The sequence below is a fragment of the Clinocottus analis genome, unplaced genomic scaffold (genome assembly GCF_023055335.1).
Source record: "Clinocottus analis isolate CAN_PGR_092001 unplaced genomic scaffold, fCliAna1.0.p SCAF_22, whole genome shotgun sequence".
Lineage (NCBI taxonomy): Eukaryota > Metazoa > Chordata > Actinopteri > Perciformes > Cottidae > Clinocottus > Clinocottus analis.
Window position 1 is genome coordinate 1,381,350 of NW_027175954.1, and position 18,192 is coordinate 1,399,541.

General features: G+C 42.0%; 1 protein-coding gene across 1 annotated transcript; it reads left to right on the plus strand.

The window, feature by feature from the left end:
* Positions 1-979: 979 nt before the first annotated feature.
* Positions 980-18,190, plus strand: LOC137792864 (cdc42-interacting protein 4 homolog). The gene is made up of 14 exons (XM_068588649.1): positions 980-1,286; positions 5,888-6,003; positions 6,128-6,181; positions 6,636-6,783; positions 6,922-6,984; positions 7,910-8,014; positions 8,331-8,459; positions 8,786-8,932; positions 10,077-10,238; positions 14,068-14,177; positions 15,092-15,224; positions 15,337-15,404; positions 16,077-16,183; positions 16,293-18,190. Exons 1-14 carry the CDS (start codon positions 1,263-1,265, stop codon positions 16,436-16,438), a joined length of 1,512 nt encoding a protein of 503 aa, XP_068444750.1. The 5' UTR covers positions 980-1,262; the 3' UTR covers positions 16,439-18,190.
* Positions 18,191-18,192: the final 2 nt, after the last annotated feature.

An 18,192-nucleotide genomic window follows, 5' to 3' on the forward strand; every position in this document is an offset into this window, starting at 1 on the left:
TGTTCTCGTTTAACAGCTCATCAATAAACATACTTCAAAAAATTCAAATTGTAACACTTTGACTTCTTGCATTACATGTAATATTATAGTCTTGTCCTTATTGGTAAAAAAAATATATCAATTGTGTTATTAATTAGCGCTCACGTGTTATTTCTATACCAAAAGACTTGTTTCAGGCAGTCTCTTGAGGTATGAAGGAACATTTACTGAAGTTACTTTCCACCACTGGGTCCACAAAGTTAGGATCGATCCTGTGAAGACACGTGCATTAGTATCTGTACAAATTAAAAACAAAAACAATTCATAATGTAGATGTCCTTAAAGTCCACTGGATGAAAGATAACATGACCTGCTGGTGGCGCCAAAACCAGGATTCCCTTACAAATGTAAAAAATAAAAATAAAAAAGTCAAAACTCACGGCAATCCTCCCGATAGTTCAGGGAAGTCAGGACATTTCAGCTCCTTTAGAAGAAAAAAAAAAAAGAAAAGCACACAAAATATAGTCCCTGTAATGTATTTTTTACAAGACGTCTGATTAATTCAGGACGTGTCCAATACATTAATTTATTAATTTAAATCAATTTTATCTGGTGCTTTATGAGCTGTGTTGAAGTGTATTTTATTTTCTGGCAGACACTAAATATGTGTGTGTTTAAAAGTTATTTTTTTATGATGGAAATAACCTGCTGCTTCTTTAAGATAAAACAAACAGAGACGCCGCCGGTCCGTTTCCCACCGCTCCTCCCTCTCTCTCTCTCTCTCTCTCTCTCTCTCTCTCTCTCTCTCTCTCTCTCTCTCTCTCTCTCTCTCTCTCTCTCTCTCTCTCTCTCTCTCTCTCTCTCTCTCTCTCTCTCTCTCTCTCTCTCTCTCTCTCTCTCTCTCGCTCTCTCTCTCTCTCGCTCTCTCTCTCTCTCGCTCTCTCTCTCTCTCTCTGGGACTCAAACTTGTTTCAGGAAAAAGCGCCTGAACATATTTTTTTCTCCCTCTCTGCGCTGGAAGAAGCAGGACGGCCGTGTCCGAGCCAGGGAGAAGAAGGCGTAGACTTCCTCCAAACATTTCCTCCGCCATCTCCGCTTTCAAGACTCAAAAGTTGTTGTGGAATCTTTGTAACGAGAGGAGTGTAGTTGTTTTTGACTCTTGTGTGTGTGTGTGTGTGTTTTCACCACCTCCACCACCACCTGGTTGTTTCTTTTCTCTGAAGGACTCCTGCGTTTTTTTTTTTGTGTGTTTTTTTTTCCCCTCAAACGTGTTTTCTGCAGACATGGACTGGGGAACAGATCTCTGGGTAAGTTGACAGCTTCGACACGAGAAGAGTACATCCCGGGAGAAGTGATACAAACTAGCAAACAAACAAACAAACAAACAAACAAACATCCCTTCAGAGTAGCCGGGCTGCTGCTGCTGTTGTCGTCGACACGTCCACGCACAGGGACGCTGGTTCCCTGCGGTAGGCCCGGGTTAAGTAACCCAGAGAGGCGGCAGCAGGAGACGTAAAGGCTGCAGCCAGAGGATTTCGCAACTCCTGCTCCCTGCATACCTTATCCTCAGCAGAGGGGAGGTTTATTACTCTTTGTGCCCACTTTATCTACACACACAGTGGGCTAAAGGTGTACTCCAACACCCTTTTTCTCTCTCCCCTCCCTCCACTCCTTCATGCATGTACAGACTTGAGCTTTGCTTCGTGACAGCAGTGTTTGAAGGCTCGTCACATCTTGTCACTACATCTGGTCAGTCTCTCTCTCTCTCTCTCTCTCTCTCTCTCTCTCTCTCTCTCTCTCTCTCTCTCTCTCTCTCTCTGCTGAGAATCACAGTGTCAATCAGGACACACACATCATCATCATCATCATCATCAGGGCCCTCTGGGGAGTCAGTGGCTGAGCCAGTGTGGCAGCATTTGGTCTACATTTTGGCTGCAAGTAACAATTATTAACGTTTTTGGATTTATTGGCTGGTTAATCAGTCATACATTTGCTCCATTAAAAAGTATGGTGCCAGTATAAAATTTCATAAGTACATCTTCCCATGTGCTTGTTTTGTCCAACCAGCGGTCCAGAGCCCAAAGACATCCTGTTTACGACCCCACGCGACACACAGAAAGGCAGGAAATCCTCACTTTTGAGGAGCTGAAACTGGAGAATGTTTGGCATTTGTGCATCATATAAAAAAAAAAAAAAAGGTTAATCAACTGCCAAAATAGTTCCCGATTCCTAGGAGATTGATTTTTATTACTTCTGCTCTGCACTGATGTCAGACCGACACACAGATGTGGACGATGACCTCAAGAAAGAGAAAAATGTGTGTTCTGTACAAACTGTCTTGGCTCAAACAAACAAACCAAAAAACAAACTCCCGATGCCTGTTTGTCATCGTGGCTTTTTAGTAGAAAACACGTCTAATTTGCACCAAATCCTGCAGTGATTGTGCTCAGAGTCTGGGTGCGTGCCTGTGAGATTATCCCACAGTGAAACGCAGACTGGGTGAGGCCGCTTGTGGATAAACAGTCGAAGTTCAACATCATCCAACTGCTCTTGTTGTCTACAGACAAACTTTATGAGGGTGTAAAAACCAAAACGCGTCACGATCGGGCGAGTAATCGATCGGTCAGGAAAGAAAAAAAAGCCCATCTCACTCTCCCAAAACCCAAATAATCTGCTCTTAAAATCCGTCACGGGGTTATTGTTTGGTTGCGGCCCAAAGCCGACCTTTTCCTCACTGGATGTTCCCCGAAAAAGAACAAATATTTTACATTCTTGTCAGCCGATTGAGCAGGTACTTAGGCTCTCATGCCACGCCGCCTGACGTCATGTGAAGCCAGTTCCTCATCCATGAGGCCAATGATGTCACATTTACACCCAGTGGAAGACGCGTTGTCTCCATATTTGGCGTCTTTGGACACTTTGGGACGTCCTGTTCGGGAGGTTTGAGGGAGGTTCAAGAGGTCAAAGTCCCCACCGGCTATTGTTATTCAATGTGACCAAACAATCCACGCACACCCGGCCCAATCAAGTGTAAAAACAGGCCTAATGTTTCGAACATATTTCTCTAGCAAGAAAAAATCTCCTTTTTATTTTTTTACATTTTGTGTTGGTTCAATAACTTTATTGGCATGAAAAACGGCAAAGCGTCAAAATACAAAAGTACACAATAACAGTAACATGCGACTAACGTTAGCTTATCGTTAGCTTGCTAATACACGACCAGTTCAGAGTAAAATGAATAACGTGGCTTAAGGTCGACACGTCTGATGTGACACGATGAAAATGTTGTTTAACAATTCATTTTAATGGAGGACAATTTATACCTTCTACTTCAGTAAAAGTACGACATTAGGAAGTGAAGTGAAACATAAAGTAATAATCGCTGTGTTTTCTTCCCTCAGATCCAACACGCTGCACCTTTTTTAAGTAAAAGTAGCATCAACATAAACCCTTTACTAAAGTACTTATTATTATAATAATGTACTGCATCATGTCACTGGATTATGATTGCATTCATTTAAAGCTCATTTTGATTACTTTATATGTTGCCGGGTAGCTTTCAATACTCTTATTAAATCCTTTATTCATAAATCACACGTTGTTTGCGGTTATTTTTCAGATATGCAGTGGAGTAAAAAGTAACACAGTTCCCCCTGAAATGGAGTAAAAGTAAAGTAGCAGAAAATAGAAAGTACCTCCAAAAGTTAAACCAAAAGTACAAAAAAAAGTACAAAACTTTAACAAATGTACTTTGTCACTGCTCAAAATCAACGCACTATACCTCAAGTTATTAGCTGGTGCAATCCAAATCAAGGTTTTATTTATTTTATTAGTTGCTCTGAGTACACATTACTACTTTATTTACTAGCTAAGACTACTCCTACTACTACTACTACTACTACTACCCGCAAGGTGATTGAGGAACTAACTTCACACAGACTTGATCATGTGGAGCTGGTGCAACCGGCTTAATGGCTCTCGTTGTGACCGAGGTGAAATGTGACCTCCGAGCAGAGGAAACGCATGCTGGCGTGCGGCGTCACGGCGAGGGGCGGGACTAGTCTGACTGGTTCCAGGGATTGCGGAGGCCCCGGGGACGGTCAGTCACAGGGCGGAGGTTTCGCTCTGAGCTAATGATTATCTCATTCCTGTCCCACTATCAGCGCTTCCTCCTCCTGCTCGCACAAGCGTGCAGATGTGTCGCATTAAAGCAGCAACGGGGCGTACGTCTCCTTCGCCGGCTCTGTAGTGGTCTCCCCATCGCAGTTTGCTTCTCGTCCATCTGATCCCTCCCTTCCCTTCCTCCCCTGTCTCTCTCCTTCCTGGTACAAAATGTCTGTTTCACTCCATCGTCCCCTTTTTGTTTTCTAACCTTGTTCCTTCTGCCGGCCCGGCCCTCTCGTAACCAGGACACTGCTAACTAACTGTGTTACTATGATCTCCATTTAGCTTCTCCTCTGAGGACTCTGTATCTATGTCTCCGGCTCCAAAACACCCTGGAGCCTCTACACGCACACGCACAGACACACACACACGAACAATGAAAAGGTGGAGTCTTTCTTTGTGCACTTTGTCACATTCACATTCAGTGAGTCCTCTACTGTGTGTCAGAGCTCTTTATGCCAGTGGGGACAGACAGGACAAATGGTTCCTGTCTGACGGGTTTGTGTGTGTGTGTGTGTGTGTGTGTGTGTGTGTGTGTGTGTGTGTGTGTGTGTGTGTGTGTGTGTGACGTTACTTTTGAAGGAATGAATGTATGTAAAGAGAGAGACAGGAATGCTGAAAGGAGAGTTTGCGTTTATGCTCTTGTCTACACCTTTGTACTTGTGTGTGTGTGTGTGTGTGTGTGTGTGTGTGTGTAAGAGAAATTAAAAGAAGGTGTGTGTGTCTGTGTGTCTGTGTATAGAGTTATTCTTAGACTTCCACTTTCCGTTGGTCAGATTCGCAGCCTAATGAAATGGGGCTTGAGCTGAAACGTTTAGTTGATTTAACTATAAAAAAAGATTTATTTTAATAATTGATTAATTGTTAAGAAATGTCTAAATCTCACTTGTTCCACTTCCACCAGTGTGAATATCTTCCGCGGTGTTCTTGCTCGTGACATTTCACGGCGCCGTGAACTTGAAAATAATCTTTGAATCTATCACAGGGCTGCTCCGAGTCTGCAGATGTCAGTGTTGATTATTTTTTTGAAGCTTGTTCACTTTAACCAATATCACTACGACAGTGGAGCTAAAATGATTCATGAATTAGTCAGCAACCACTTCAAACTCGCTGGGAGGAAGTGGTGAGTTTGACCTGCCAGAAACCCACTTTCAGCTAAAGAACATAAAGTACAGAACAACCATAAAAGATGAGCAGAACGGCCAGAAAGAGGATGTTTGGTCATTAAAATATCCCAAAATAGTGAAAAATGTCCATCACAATATCCTTTAAAAGGTGCAGTCTTGTAAATCCAACATAATCAGTTTAGAGTCACATGAGACAAAGAAAATAAAAAAAATAAACACACATTCAGAAGCCATAGACAGTGCGTGGACATTTAAAGGATCAATCCAAAACATTTGCAGATACATTTCCTGTCAAGCAGCCAAACAACCAAGTCCACGACCCGCTGACACCAACAGAGACTTGTTGTGTTCCCTTTGTTGCTCTCAGGTTTGGCTTCACTTCTTGTTTTCAAGCGCTTTTTGCTTTCAGTCTTAGACTTAAACTTCAGTCTTGTGACACTGTGTGTGCTCGTCTTGAATCTGTACCCTGCACAGAAATAACCGACCCCGACGTCATCGCCCTCAGATTTAACTTCATTTAAAAACCCAAAGTGTTCGACTGCTCCCGTGTCAGCGGCGGTTGTGTGTGTCCGTGCGTGGATAAAAACACGTGTTGCTCTGTGCCGTTGCTTTCCCAGGACCAGTACGACCACATCGACAAGCACACGCAGTCGGGCCTCGACCTGGTGGACCGCTACATCAAGTTTGTGAAGGATCGCACGGAAATAGAGCAGAACTACGCCAAACAACTCAGGTTGTGCGCTTGTTTCTGAGTGTTTATTTCAGTTTGCGCAACTCAGGATCTTGTATATATCTGTGTGTGTGTGCATTTAGGTGTGTGTGTGTGTAATAGAGTCTTCTTTTACACTTTCTAACAGGAGTCTATCAAAGAAATATGCCAAACGAGGGAGCAAAGAAGAGCAAGACTGCAGGTGAGAGCCATGTTGAGAGCCGTTAAGAGTCAATGGAAAGGTACTCGGCAGCAAACTGAACTCTGATATCGAAGCTTCGTGTCTTCGTCGGGGTGGATGTTACAGTCCTGAAAAGATGTTGCTCTGAAGAAACCTGTAACCTCACAAAATACTTCAGTTACCTTTTATAATCTTAATTATGTTAGTAATGCCAGGGTTCTACTGTGAGTCAGATAGCGCATAGTTTAATCCATTCCTTTCATTTTTGCTCTGGCGTTTTACGCGTACGACAGCGTCGCACCCCTAATAGAGCGCCGCGCGCGTCACGTTGGCATGTAGAGCAATCCAGAGCTTGACAGGCCTGTATTTCTTAGAGACGGTTGCTCGGCTATGATTGAATTTGGGTTTAAATGTTGGTCTCTCCAGCTGTGATGATTTTCCAAATTGGCTCCTCTCCCTCCCCCCTCCGGTGCAGATTCAGCAATCACGCGTCACTCCAGGAGATCCTGAACGAGCTGAACGATTACGCCGGCCAACGGGAGCTCATCGCTGAAAACATGATGACCGGCATCTGCGTGGAGCTCACCAAGTACCTCCAGGAGCTCAAGCTGGAGCGCAAAACCGTGAGAGGGGGAGGAAAATAACACGAGGGAGGGAGGGAGGGAGGGAGGGAACGGGGGAAGATTGAGCAGATTAACGCAGTACGCTGTGCCATCATCTTAAACTGCAGCACATTAACTGAAAGTTCTTTGTTTCTGCAGCACCTAAGTGACGCCAAGAAGGCCCAGCAGTTTTTAGAGAGCAGCTTCAAAAGCTTAGAAAGTGTAAGTCACATGTTGTTGTTGTTGTTTACAGATCTTTTTTAGGCTTTATTTTACAGGTGCGTTTCAATTTCTTGAAAGTTTCCTGGGTCATTATTATTATTAGAGGGGAAACTCAACCAAAGTTCTTCATTTTCTTGAGTTAAAAATCAGTTTTCTCGAAAAGGAAACCCAAGTAAATAATTAGTCGTCATTAATTTATAGTTGGAAACTTTGTTCTTCTTCTGTGATAAATTGCCTGCAACAAATTGCATATTTTAGCAGAGCTGCTGTGCGCAGATTAAAATAAGCTGGTTTAACAAGTGTTTGGAATTAATTAATTGGAGTGTGAGAGTTGAAGTTTGTCTCTATTTAACTGAAGTTAGAACCAATTTACACTTCTTTGTTCTTTCCATTAAACCTTAAGGAAAATATCAGCAACCTTGACTGATGCTGTAAAATAGTGTTTCCATTTCCGTGTTTTTGTTTTGTTATGTTTAGAAATGTCACGGAGAGGTTTGCCTCCTCCTCATTCCAGGGAAATAAATAGTTTTAAAGAAATTGAGCTTAAGGTCTGAATATTTTAAATGTCGGTACCACTTTCTAACGAGGCACCTTTCTTTTAAGTTTGAACTAATTACTTTTTTTGGCTAATTAATTGTTTAATTAAGTTCAATATATCAGTTAAAAGCCTTGACTAGGTTCCAACTTTGTGTTTTCCCAAAACGGATATCTCAAAGCCTGGCTGAATAAACTAAAGTTGTCTGTGTTACTACTCGATTAGTTACTACAAACCACTAGAGGTCAATCAGTTAATACATCTATTGTTTCTATTTAGCGTTCCTTTTTGGAACTGGATTGTTAATACTACCGAAGCTCTATTCATTTAAGTGTGTGTGTGTGTGTGTGTGTGTGTGCGTGTGTGTGTGTACTGTGTAAATGCCTGCAGACTAAGAAGCGCTATGCCAAGGAATGGGCAGAGGCTGAAAAAGCCATCCAACAATCAGAGAAAACGGAGAGCGACCTCAATGCAACCAGACTCGATGTCGAGAAGGTAAACAAACACACACACGCACACACACACACACACACACACACACAACTGAGCCCCGATATATATTTTTCTCATGTTTGGTTTTCATAATGTTTTCAGTAAAAGAGGAAAAATAAATAAATCCTTAAGCTTTTCTTGTCTTTCTCCCTCCGTTGCCTCTATCTCTCCTCGTCTCCCTCTGCTTCCTCCTTGCGTCTCTCCCACATTTCTCCCGCTTTGCATTTTGTTTTGCATCGCTTCTCGCTCTCCCGTGCATCCTTTCATGTTCCCGACCCGCTCTCCTCCGACGTGGCGCCACCTATCTCTCGCTCTGAAGGCCAAGCAACATGCCCACGCACGCACGCACACGGCGGAGGAGTGCAGGAACGACTATGCAGCGCAGCTCCAGAAATACAACAAGGAACAAAACTTCTACTACTACTCGGAGATACCGCAGATCTTCAACGTGAGCCAAAGACGCACGTAAACACACACACACACACACACACACGTACCAACATTTACCTTGAGTTAGCACCCATCTGTAGCACTCATGTGTGGTGCTCTGTGACAACGCCGATAACCGAACGCACACACACCCACGCACACACACACACACACACACACACACACACACACACACACACACACACATTCGCAATGCAGTACAAACAGGGCAAAGCTACCAAATACACCCTTTCAAAATAAAATCCTTTTTTTCCATTGTCTTCGCACGAGTGTGAGTATTATTTGATATTTAAGGAGGCCGTTGTGCGTTTGTGTGTCGAACAGAAGTTGCAGGACATGGACGAGCGGAGGATTCGGGGGCTGGCGGCGGGCTACTGTCAGTTTTCAGACATCGAGAAGAAGGTGCTGCCCATCATCACCAAGTGCTTAGAAGGGATTCATGCAGCGGGCGGGAAAATTAATGAGAAACAGGTAAATGCCAGAAGTTGATCAGAACATACATGTGTTTGTCATTTTGTCTTATTCCCGTTACGCCCTCGTGATTCAAATAAGTGGTCTGAATCGTCTGTGTTTGTCTGTCCAGTGTCTTATATAAGACGCCTCTGATCTCATCGTTGTGAAGCGTCCAGAGATGATGTTTCATGTTCTGGTATTCGAAGGAATGGGTTTGCCATTTTGGATTTTTTATTTATTAATTGGCTTTCTTCCTGAGAGTTGAATAAGAAGATATGTAAAAAAAAGGCAGGTTAAATGTGAAGCTGCAAGCACCCGCACAGTTAGCTTAGCACAGTGACTGGAAGCAGGGGGAAACAGCTAGCCTGCCTCTGTCCAAAGGTAACAAGCAGCTCTCTGAAAGCTTCCTCATGAACACGTGGTGACTTCCTGAAGGCAACGAGGCTGGCGAGCAGCGGGGACTCCAGGAAGTCACTGCGAGTCAGTCCTGCACTTTGACCCCTGATGCTGTACCTGGAACAGAGCCAGGCGAGTCGTCCCCCCCCCCCCCCCCCCGCCTCTAGTTTTCATGCCAGGCTTCATGGTTGTTGCCGTACAGCGTTCTCAACTAACCATCGACAGCTAAAGCCAATAAGTGACTTCTTGTAAACAAACAAAAGTCGGTGTTTACATTCAGTGTCATAAACCAAAATGTCTTGTTTATCCTATCAAATGTGCTGAGTGCATTTCCTCCATCATGAAACATTTGAAAAGCAGATTAACATTTATTTAATTTTTTTCGAAAAAATATATTTAAAATCCTGCATTGTTTACGTTTGCATTTAGCGTGCAGTCTTTTATAATAACATGTTCTGAATGTGAAGCCTTATTGCAACACAGTTGAATTGGTTTAGTACTTCTATAGTATTTCTGCATTGTGTTCGAGGTTTTGCAAACATTGTACCGTTTTGTGCATGTAATAATGCACATTTTTCATGTTGTTTGGCGTATGTTGTCTCCGTAACTGGAGACACTAAAATCTAAAGTGTACAGTCCTCTTGGGGATCTGATCCATCCGTACGGTGATATTTAAAGCAGGAGTTGTCGTCGTGGTCCGAAAGATGATGTGATTGTGTGTTAAATCAGTGTTGTTACCCCTTGGTGTCCCCTCGTCTCCCTGCAGGACTCGATGCTGTTCATAGAGCAGCACAAGTCTGGTTTTGAGCGACCCGCGGACTTAGAGTTTGAAGACTACACCCAAGGAATCAAACCAGCGACCTCTGACTCCAGCCTCAACCCCCCGAAAGTGCGCGCCAAGCTCTGGCCTTTCAGCAAGAAGCACAAGGTCAGTTCTCAGTCTGTTCGCGTGAGATCTGCTCGGCGTTGAGGTTGCATAAGAAGTGCGTCGTCTCAAGGACGAGACGTCTCCTGCCTCTCCCTTCTCTGCTCTTTGACTTTTGCATTTGACAGCTTGAAAATCCTCCCTGTCCTGTTCTTGATCCAGACAAACAATCATCACGTCTCATTCACACAACGTGTCTTAACTTAAACGCAGTCGACGAGGCTTTCCTAAAACACTACATGCTCTTATTTGTGGAAAAGAGTCATGAGCGCTCATATAATTGCGTGCTGATCAGAGGGCACTTCACAGATTTAATTCGAAGCCTTAAACATATTCTTATTCTGAAAATAAACCCTGCAAAAATATGTCTTAAGGCAAATGAAATGCACTCTAAAAATGCATGGTGTTGATTTTATGGCGTTGAGTAATCAATCTGATTTAAATCATTTACACATAATTTAAGAGCCCACTCCAATTAAAAATAGATTAATTGATCTGCGTTATGCAAATGCTTTTAATACATTTTATTTTTTTAATCACCACACTAAATGGATGCTCCCCCCCAAAAAATAGTTATTTTTGACTGAAGTGCAGCGTTTAAACATAGTTTATTCTTTAAAGAAAGGCACAATTATTTATTAAAACAGCTGCAGGGCGTTGTAGTTTTTAGCATCGTTACTCAAAAAGAAGGAAATGGTTGGTTTTGCTCTTTCAATGGGATTCATTGTCATCCTTTTAATAACCAACATGTTTTCATTGCGAATAACGATGCAAGAAAAAGGTGCAAAGTTACAGCTTACTGTGGTCGGACCTGTTCCTTTGCAGGTTTGACAACGTGTAGCCAGTAAATTTGAGACGGCTTACAAAGAATCCACGCAAAGATCGTGGCGCCCAGCTCTCTTCTTACACTCTTCCTGTTGATTTATGTACAGGTGTAAAATGACGCTCGTACGGTCTCTCATAACAATGCTTTTAAACAAACGCACACACGTATGAAACCCAACACATTCCTCCCATGTCTTACCCCACCACGCTGTTGCCCTCAGGGGCCAATTCTAATTCCAGTCTGCTGCACAGACTTGCCCCATAACATCCTTCGCTCTCTCTCTTTAACTCTTTATTACAAAGTTCTCTGCATCAGTTTGGCTCCCTTCTCGTATTTTCCCTCCCTTCACCAGTCATTTCCCCCCTGCTCTGCTCCTTTTTCCTCTGCTTCCTTGTCTTTTTTTCTCCCGCTCCCTCAGTGTACCCCTCCATCTTTCTCTACCCCGTCTTAAATCCCATCAGGCAGCCACCCCCTCTCTCTCTCTCCCTCTCCAAGCTGCAGCACTCCCCTCTCTCTCTCTCTCTCTCTGCCTTTCGAGAGTTCAATCACTCTGTCAAACTCAGGATTTCCACCTTAAAGATATTACACATCAGTCAGTGAGTGATGACATGCTTTTCATCTAAATACGCTGCTAAACCTTCGCATCCAGATACCGTGCTTGTTCCTGTAAAAGTGTGTTTCCCATGTGGAGTACTGTTCATGCATCTGTCTCGTACTGAATGTCCGTTTCTCTCCGTCTAGATATCGCATGCTGAAAAGCACATGGTAACATTCATTAACGTGACGTAGAGGGTACATTGAGAAGGTGCTCCAATAAAAGGGTGATGGTGCTGGATTCTTTCCAAGCGGGGAAATTACTATTTCAGGTGTAACGCCACTCGAGATCGTGCTGCACTGACATCTGCAGGTAAAACTGTGTCACACCAGAAAATAAAGAACTGAAACTAGTCCACGCGTCTTCGAGAAAGTGCTCAGTCTAGCCCCAGTTTGTGTCTCTATTGCTCCAATTTTCTAAATAATACAATAATATGCAAATCTTGGAAAAACGCAGGATTATGTAATCTTCTTACCATCAGAGTGAAAAAATATTGCATCCACTGCATGATGAATACAATATTTTAACTTGTTTCCCTAAGTTCAAGTCAAGGTATTCATATTTGTCTCAAGGGGCTTGACAGTCTGCACAAATGACATGTGTTCATGACATATGTTAAATAAATAAATAAAAAACGAACTTTTAAATATCTTAAGGTTTAACATATTTGATAGGAATATCAATTTATTCATATACTCAAATGTCATAGAAAAACATGAAAGACACAAATTAGATTTAGGTTTTCTGTCACTAAAACAACAAACACAGTTTATTCGAAAGAAATATTTGTACGACTCCAGTCTCATGACTGCGAAACATTCGTCTTCTGTGGAGCATTTCATCTTCTGACAGAGGCGGTTAAATAAAAGCAGATTTGAGCTACAACAGCTAATGAGCTAAAACAGCTAGCGAGCTACAGCACCGAGTGAGCTACAATAGCTAACAAGCTACAACGTAGAGCGAGCTACAGCAGCTAGTGAGCTACAATAGCTAGCAAGCTACAGCAACTAGCAAGTTACAGCAGCTAAGCTACAACAGCTAGCGAGCTACAACAGCTAACAAGCTACAACAGCTAGCAGCTACAATAGCTCATGAGCTAAAACAGCTAACAAGCTACAAAAGCTAAAAAGCTACAATAGCTAACTGCGAAGACAGATGGCTGTTGGTCAACGGTGCAAATGCCACAACAAATCTCCCAATTTAGCCGTTTTTTAGATTACATTGCATTTTAAACGCAGGTGTGACCGGGTTTCCTTTTTACCTGTCCTGTAAACGCAGCTGGGTGTGTGTGTCAGGTGTGGTTCGCCATACCTGTGAGCACAACCGGCTGTGATGCTTCACGGCTTGAGTTGGCAGTGCGAGCAGGATTGCTGGCCCGGGTGCGGTTCCTCTTCAATTGACTCAATGAAACACTATTTCTCTCGTGGCACAGGGAACATCAATAGCTTTCTCTCTTCACTAGACATCCAAGTCTTTATTCTGTGATGCCAAACTGATATATAACTTTAAATTATTTCTTTTGAGCCAAAAAGCAAGACTCTAATTTTATAAAAGGAACATATATTTGATTTAAGCTTAGTGAGTCATCATCATTCAAACTAGAAATATCTCCACGTTATTATTGTTGTGTGATATACTTAAAGTGTCAGTTCACTACAAACATGTATATATCTTTATTTTCCTCCAAGGGCAGTTTTGGTGGAAAAATGTAATCGCAACATTTCCTTCATAGAAATATTGTTGTTGAATAATTCAGTCTGTTTCTGAATCCCAATATGTTGCCAATTCTTTTTAGCTTTTTGTGGCTTTCAACCAAACCGAGAAATATTAACGGTTCAAAGGTCGCGGATGAAAAACAAAAGCTGTTCTTTTGCTATTGTTACTTAGGAACTCAAAATCTTTGAGAAGCTTAATCTGTTTGTTTTTTAGTCCTAAATCTCATTTTGCACTCATTACATTGTCCTCATTTCGTTCATAAATGAAACACAAGTCTTGCTCTCACCTAAATGCACATTAGCATGGCATCACAAGAGAAAGAGTCGTACCTGTTCATTCAGTGTGCATCGGTCCAAAACACTGCACAGCTGAATTTCACTGCTATTCTCAGGGGATGTTATTTGGCTCTGAGCGGTCTATTTCACGCTCTCCGTCTGTATCTCTGTGTGTTTCCTCTGTTTTCCAATCAGTACTTTCACACCTTGAGCAGGGTTCGTTTCAATGACAGATTGAATGAGTGTCTCTCTCTCTCTCTCTCTTGTTAGGTTTCTTTCCGTGTTGGAAAGACGGATAGAAACAGGGAGGAGTGACATCTGGTGGTGATCATTGATGTGTTCGTCATAAACATGATGCTGAGGATAATTACTGTGTGTATGTGTGTGTGTGTGTGTCTGTGTCTGTGGGTGTGTGTGTAGCCGCCTGCTGCCGAAGATTTCTCCCACCTTCCTCCGGAGCAGAGGAAGAAGAGGCTCCAGGCAAAGATTGACGACATCGCCAAAGACCTGCAGAAGACGCAGGACCAAAGGTGACGACCGTCGTCACAAAATGTTATTGAGCATTAGTTATTTTATTGTAGCATGGATTGGACCTTATGTGGCGGTCTCCCTGTTTTTGGTCTGTCGACAATCAGTTTTAATACTTTAATTGGCGGCTCACGATTAGTTCATTGTAGAGTCGACATCGTAAAGTATTTCTCTATGATGCTGAAAAAGTTGTTTTGGGAAAAAAATACTGAAACTATTACTATACATAGTTTAAAATGGAGCTTTTCTGCTTTACCGGCACTTGGTGGTTTGATCAGATGTGAGTGGTGAAAAGCTGATTCAAAGCTAAACATCATCAGAACTGTCATTTAAATCTGTAATCATTTAGCACAGATAAAAACACGCGTTTTCTCACATGAAGTAACGTCTCAAGTGAATTAACAAGAGAAAAAATATCATTTTTGGTACTCAAATGATACGTTCAACAGTAGTAATAAGCTTTTTTCTTTAGCATCATTGCGATATTTTCTATTTTATACATGGCTGTTTTTTTGTATGTGTTTTTTTTTTTTTACTTTTGGCTCAAGAAATGAGTTGAAATGCTACAGCATGCAGTCATGTTTTGGACAGCGGCGCGCTCTCAGGGGGGAAGACTGCTTCCTGTTTCAACATGACAATACCTCTGCACGCAAAGCCAGGACTGTAAAAAAAAAAGAAAAGTGTGGAAAATCTTGACACACAGCCCCGACCCCAACACCATCAAATACCGAATAGTAACAGCGAGCCAGGCTTCTTTTCTTTTTCTGTGCCAATCATCAGTGCCTGACTTCACTATTGCTGCATGCAGTGGTGCCCCACGTTCCTTCAGAAAGGCTGCTTAGCTTCTTTAAAACCTCTCTCCACATCGCTCACGTTCCCAAACAATAACACTTCTCTCACCTCTCTCCGACCTCAGCGAGGCGCTGGAGAAGATGAAGGGTGTGTACGAGCAGAACCCACAGATGGGAGACCCCTCCAGTCTGGAGCCCCAGATCTCAGAAACTGCCCAGAACATTGGCCGCCTGAGGGGGGAGCTCGCCAAATACGAGGTTATCACACAAACATGCACACACAAACGGGCCAATAATGCGTGCATGACTGATGAGAATAGTGGTTTTTTTTTTTGTGCAAGTCCTCACGTCTATTGCTGGTTTGTTGCAGACGTGGCTGTCGGAAGCGGTGGGAGGAGAGGAGTCTTCCAACGCCATCAACAATAATATTCAACACGGGTAATATGACCTTTTTATTTAAAAGAGGAGCTTGACATTATGGGGAATTTGCTCATTCTTCTTGCCGAGAATTGAAAATGTTTTATCAGCAAAGAAAAAAGTCGGCGTAGTATCTCAGGAAAAGCTATATAAAAATAAGTATCAATGATAGTGTATGTCATGAAAAGAAATCTAAAGAAATCCTTAAAGTTATGATATAGTATGTAATAAAACAAATCATAAAAATGTCAAAGTATGTCGATAAAAGTCATACAAAAAAATATTCTTTAGTATTTTTGGAAACGGTCTTTTAAAAAAAAAGAGTAAAAAATCCTAGTATGGTGTTGATGCGTATCTTCTTCATCATCATAAGTCTTATGACAGAAGTTTGTATGATTGTTTATAATATATATAATGCAATATATGGAGGCAGATTGGCTGTCATTAAATGTTACATCTTTTAAATAACTATTACTGACGACTAGAAGTCGAAGAAATGCAGCAGGTTGATTTGCAAGCTGCAGAGTTTTCCACGTTGTGATATCTTCCTCCTCTTCTTCTTCGAACAGTGCTAGTTCAGAAGCTAGCAAGGCTACAGAAAAACATGCTAGTGACCGATTTTTTTTTTTTAAATGTGGAGGCTTTTTGGACTACACATGCACAATGTCTTGTTTTTTTGTCTGATGTTTCCAGTGTCGTAGGCGCTGATCATTCTCCGAGCATCTACACAGAGTTCGACGACGAGTTTGAAGAAGTCGACACTCCTGTCGGCCACTGCACGGCTCTGTACACCTTTGAAGGTACGTTGTAATAATTCACACTCGACTTCTTAGTAAATGGGGTTTAATTTTGGCCTGTACGTGTCCTTATTGTGTGTGTGTGTGTGTGTGTGTGTGTGTTTGTGCACAGGCAACAGCGAGGGCACCATTTCCATTACAGAGGGAGAGCTGTTGAGTATCATGGAGGACGATAAAGGAGATGGATGGATGAGAGTCCTTAGAGCCGGTGGAGATGAGGGCTATATACCTTCATCCTATGTCAAACTGAGCCCATAACACTCACAGTCTCTCTCTCTCACTCACACACACACACACACACACACACACACTCTCTCTCTCACACACACCTTGTAATGGAAAGGTAAGTTTAGAGCCAAAGGCAAATACAAAGTCATCCACGATAATTGGAGCTGTTCTCTACATCTTTTCTCTCAGCCAGTGATGTGCAGCGCGAGATGAAAGTGAGCGATTAGGAAGCTTCTCGTCGTGCGGTCCCCGCCTCTAAACGCTGGCGGTCTCCACTCCTCGTGGATAAAAGCTCTTTCGAATCCAAACTTGTGAATGTATACCTGAACCTTGTTTGTCGCCGCGTTAAGTGATGACTAGCGTAACATATTCAGCACCATAGTAGCCGAAGCGTTGCATATCTTTACGTCGATATATCCATTCACTTGACTCCCCCTCTCACTGCCCTCTCCAGTAACCTGCTGAACCTTTTCTTTCTGTAACTTTGCTAAAACGGCTTTTCTGATAGGATAATGTGAGTTTTTCTTTTTATCAAACAGATTTTTTATGACTTATAACTGGATGAAAACCACTACTCTTAACATCTCACCATGGAGCCACTGTAAAGGACGGGATTAAATGTTTTACGTCTGTCTTCTAACAGTCATGTGCCTGTATGACCATTGAAATACATTTTTGACTTCTGCAATCATTCGACTGGTTCATACTCAGAGATTCCTTGTGTAAGGGTCGAGTTTTTTCTGAAAATACAAGACTCAAGCGGTGTGTATTCAACTGAGCTAGTTGGGTATCTTGCAAAATGTCCCCCGTGTGTTTATATCCCTTCACTCCAGCTCAGCAGGAAAACTCCCAAAAGGAATTTTATACTAAAAACTCAAATTAAATGATATAATTCAAGTTAAACAATTCTATATACGTTTGCATCACTCACTTATATTGGAAGAGTGTATGAACAGGAAGAATAATACACGCATATGAAAACTGCTTCAATGTACATATGATTTGCATGAGTATTGTTTTAAGACGACCTAAAAATAGAAACTTGCAATTTAAGACATGGTGGATGAAAAACCAGTGGCAATAGTGATCAAAGTTATAGTAATAAATAAATAAATAATACTATATTTAGCATGGTATACTTTTTGCCACACATACTTGTTTGAGGTCGCAACATCGACATCAAAAAAACAGAAAATGTGCAAATCAAAAGTGCATAACGGGCAATTATGAGGTCATCATCGGCAGAGTGATCTCGGTTCTTCTTTGACTGATTTATTTGGCTCTCGTACTTGCATACTGGTCTTAACCTCCTGCCTTCATGTTTTGAGCCTCCAGACTATCACTGTTGTTGTTGTTGTTGTTGTTGACCTTCTCACATTCTCTGAAACAATGTTCACGGTTGAAAACCTTTTGAATGAATAGAAATGGAAGTTTTTAGATTCAGCTCCTCGCTGGATCACTGCCAAGAGAACAGGAAACGCAAGGAAAATGTTAACGCACTTTTAAAAATGTGATCAGAGTGTTAAAAGACTCGCATCAAACTAATTGGACATTTGTTTGTGTATCTGAGCGCAAGAGAAACTTTACTCCTTCAGCAGTCCATTCTGCACTGAAGCTCAGACTTTACAACTCTTTTATTGAGCCATATGTTTACCCATCTCTCTTTCTTCCTGCACTAATAGATATTTTCTTAGCATTTTAGGGGTATTATTGTATGATCCTTCTTTTTTTTTTTTTTAAAGAAAATGTATGTATTTACTTTTTTTGTTTGAGTCATAAAGGAA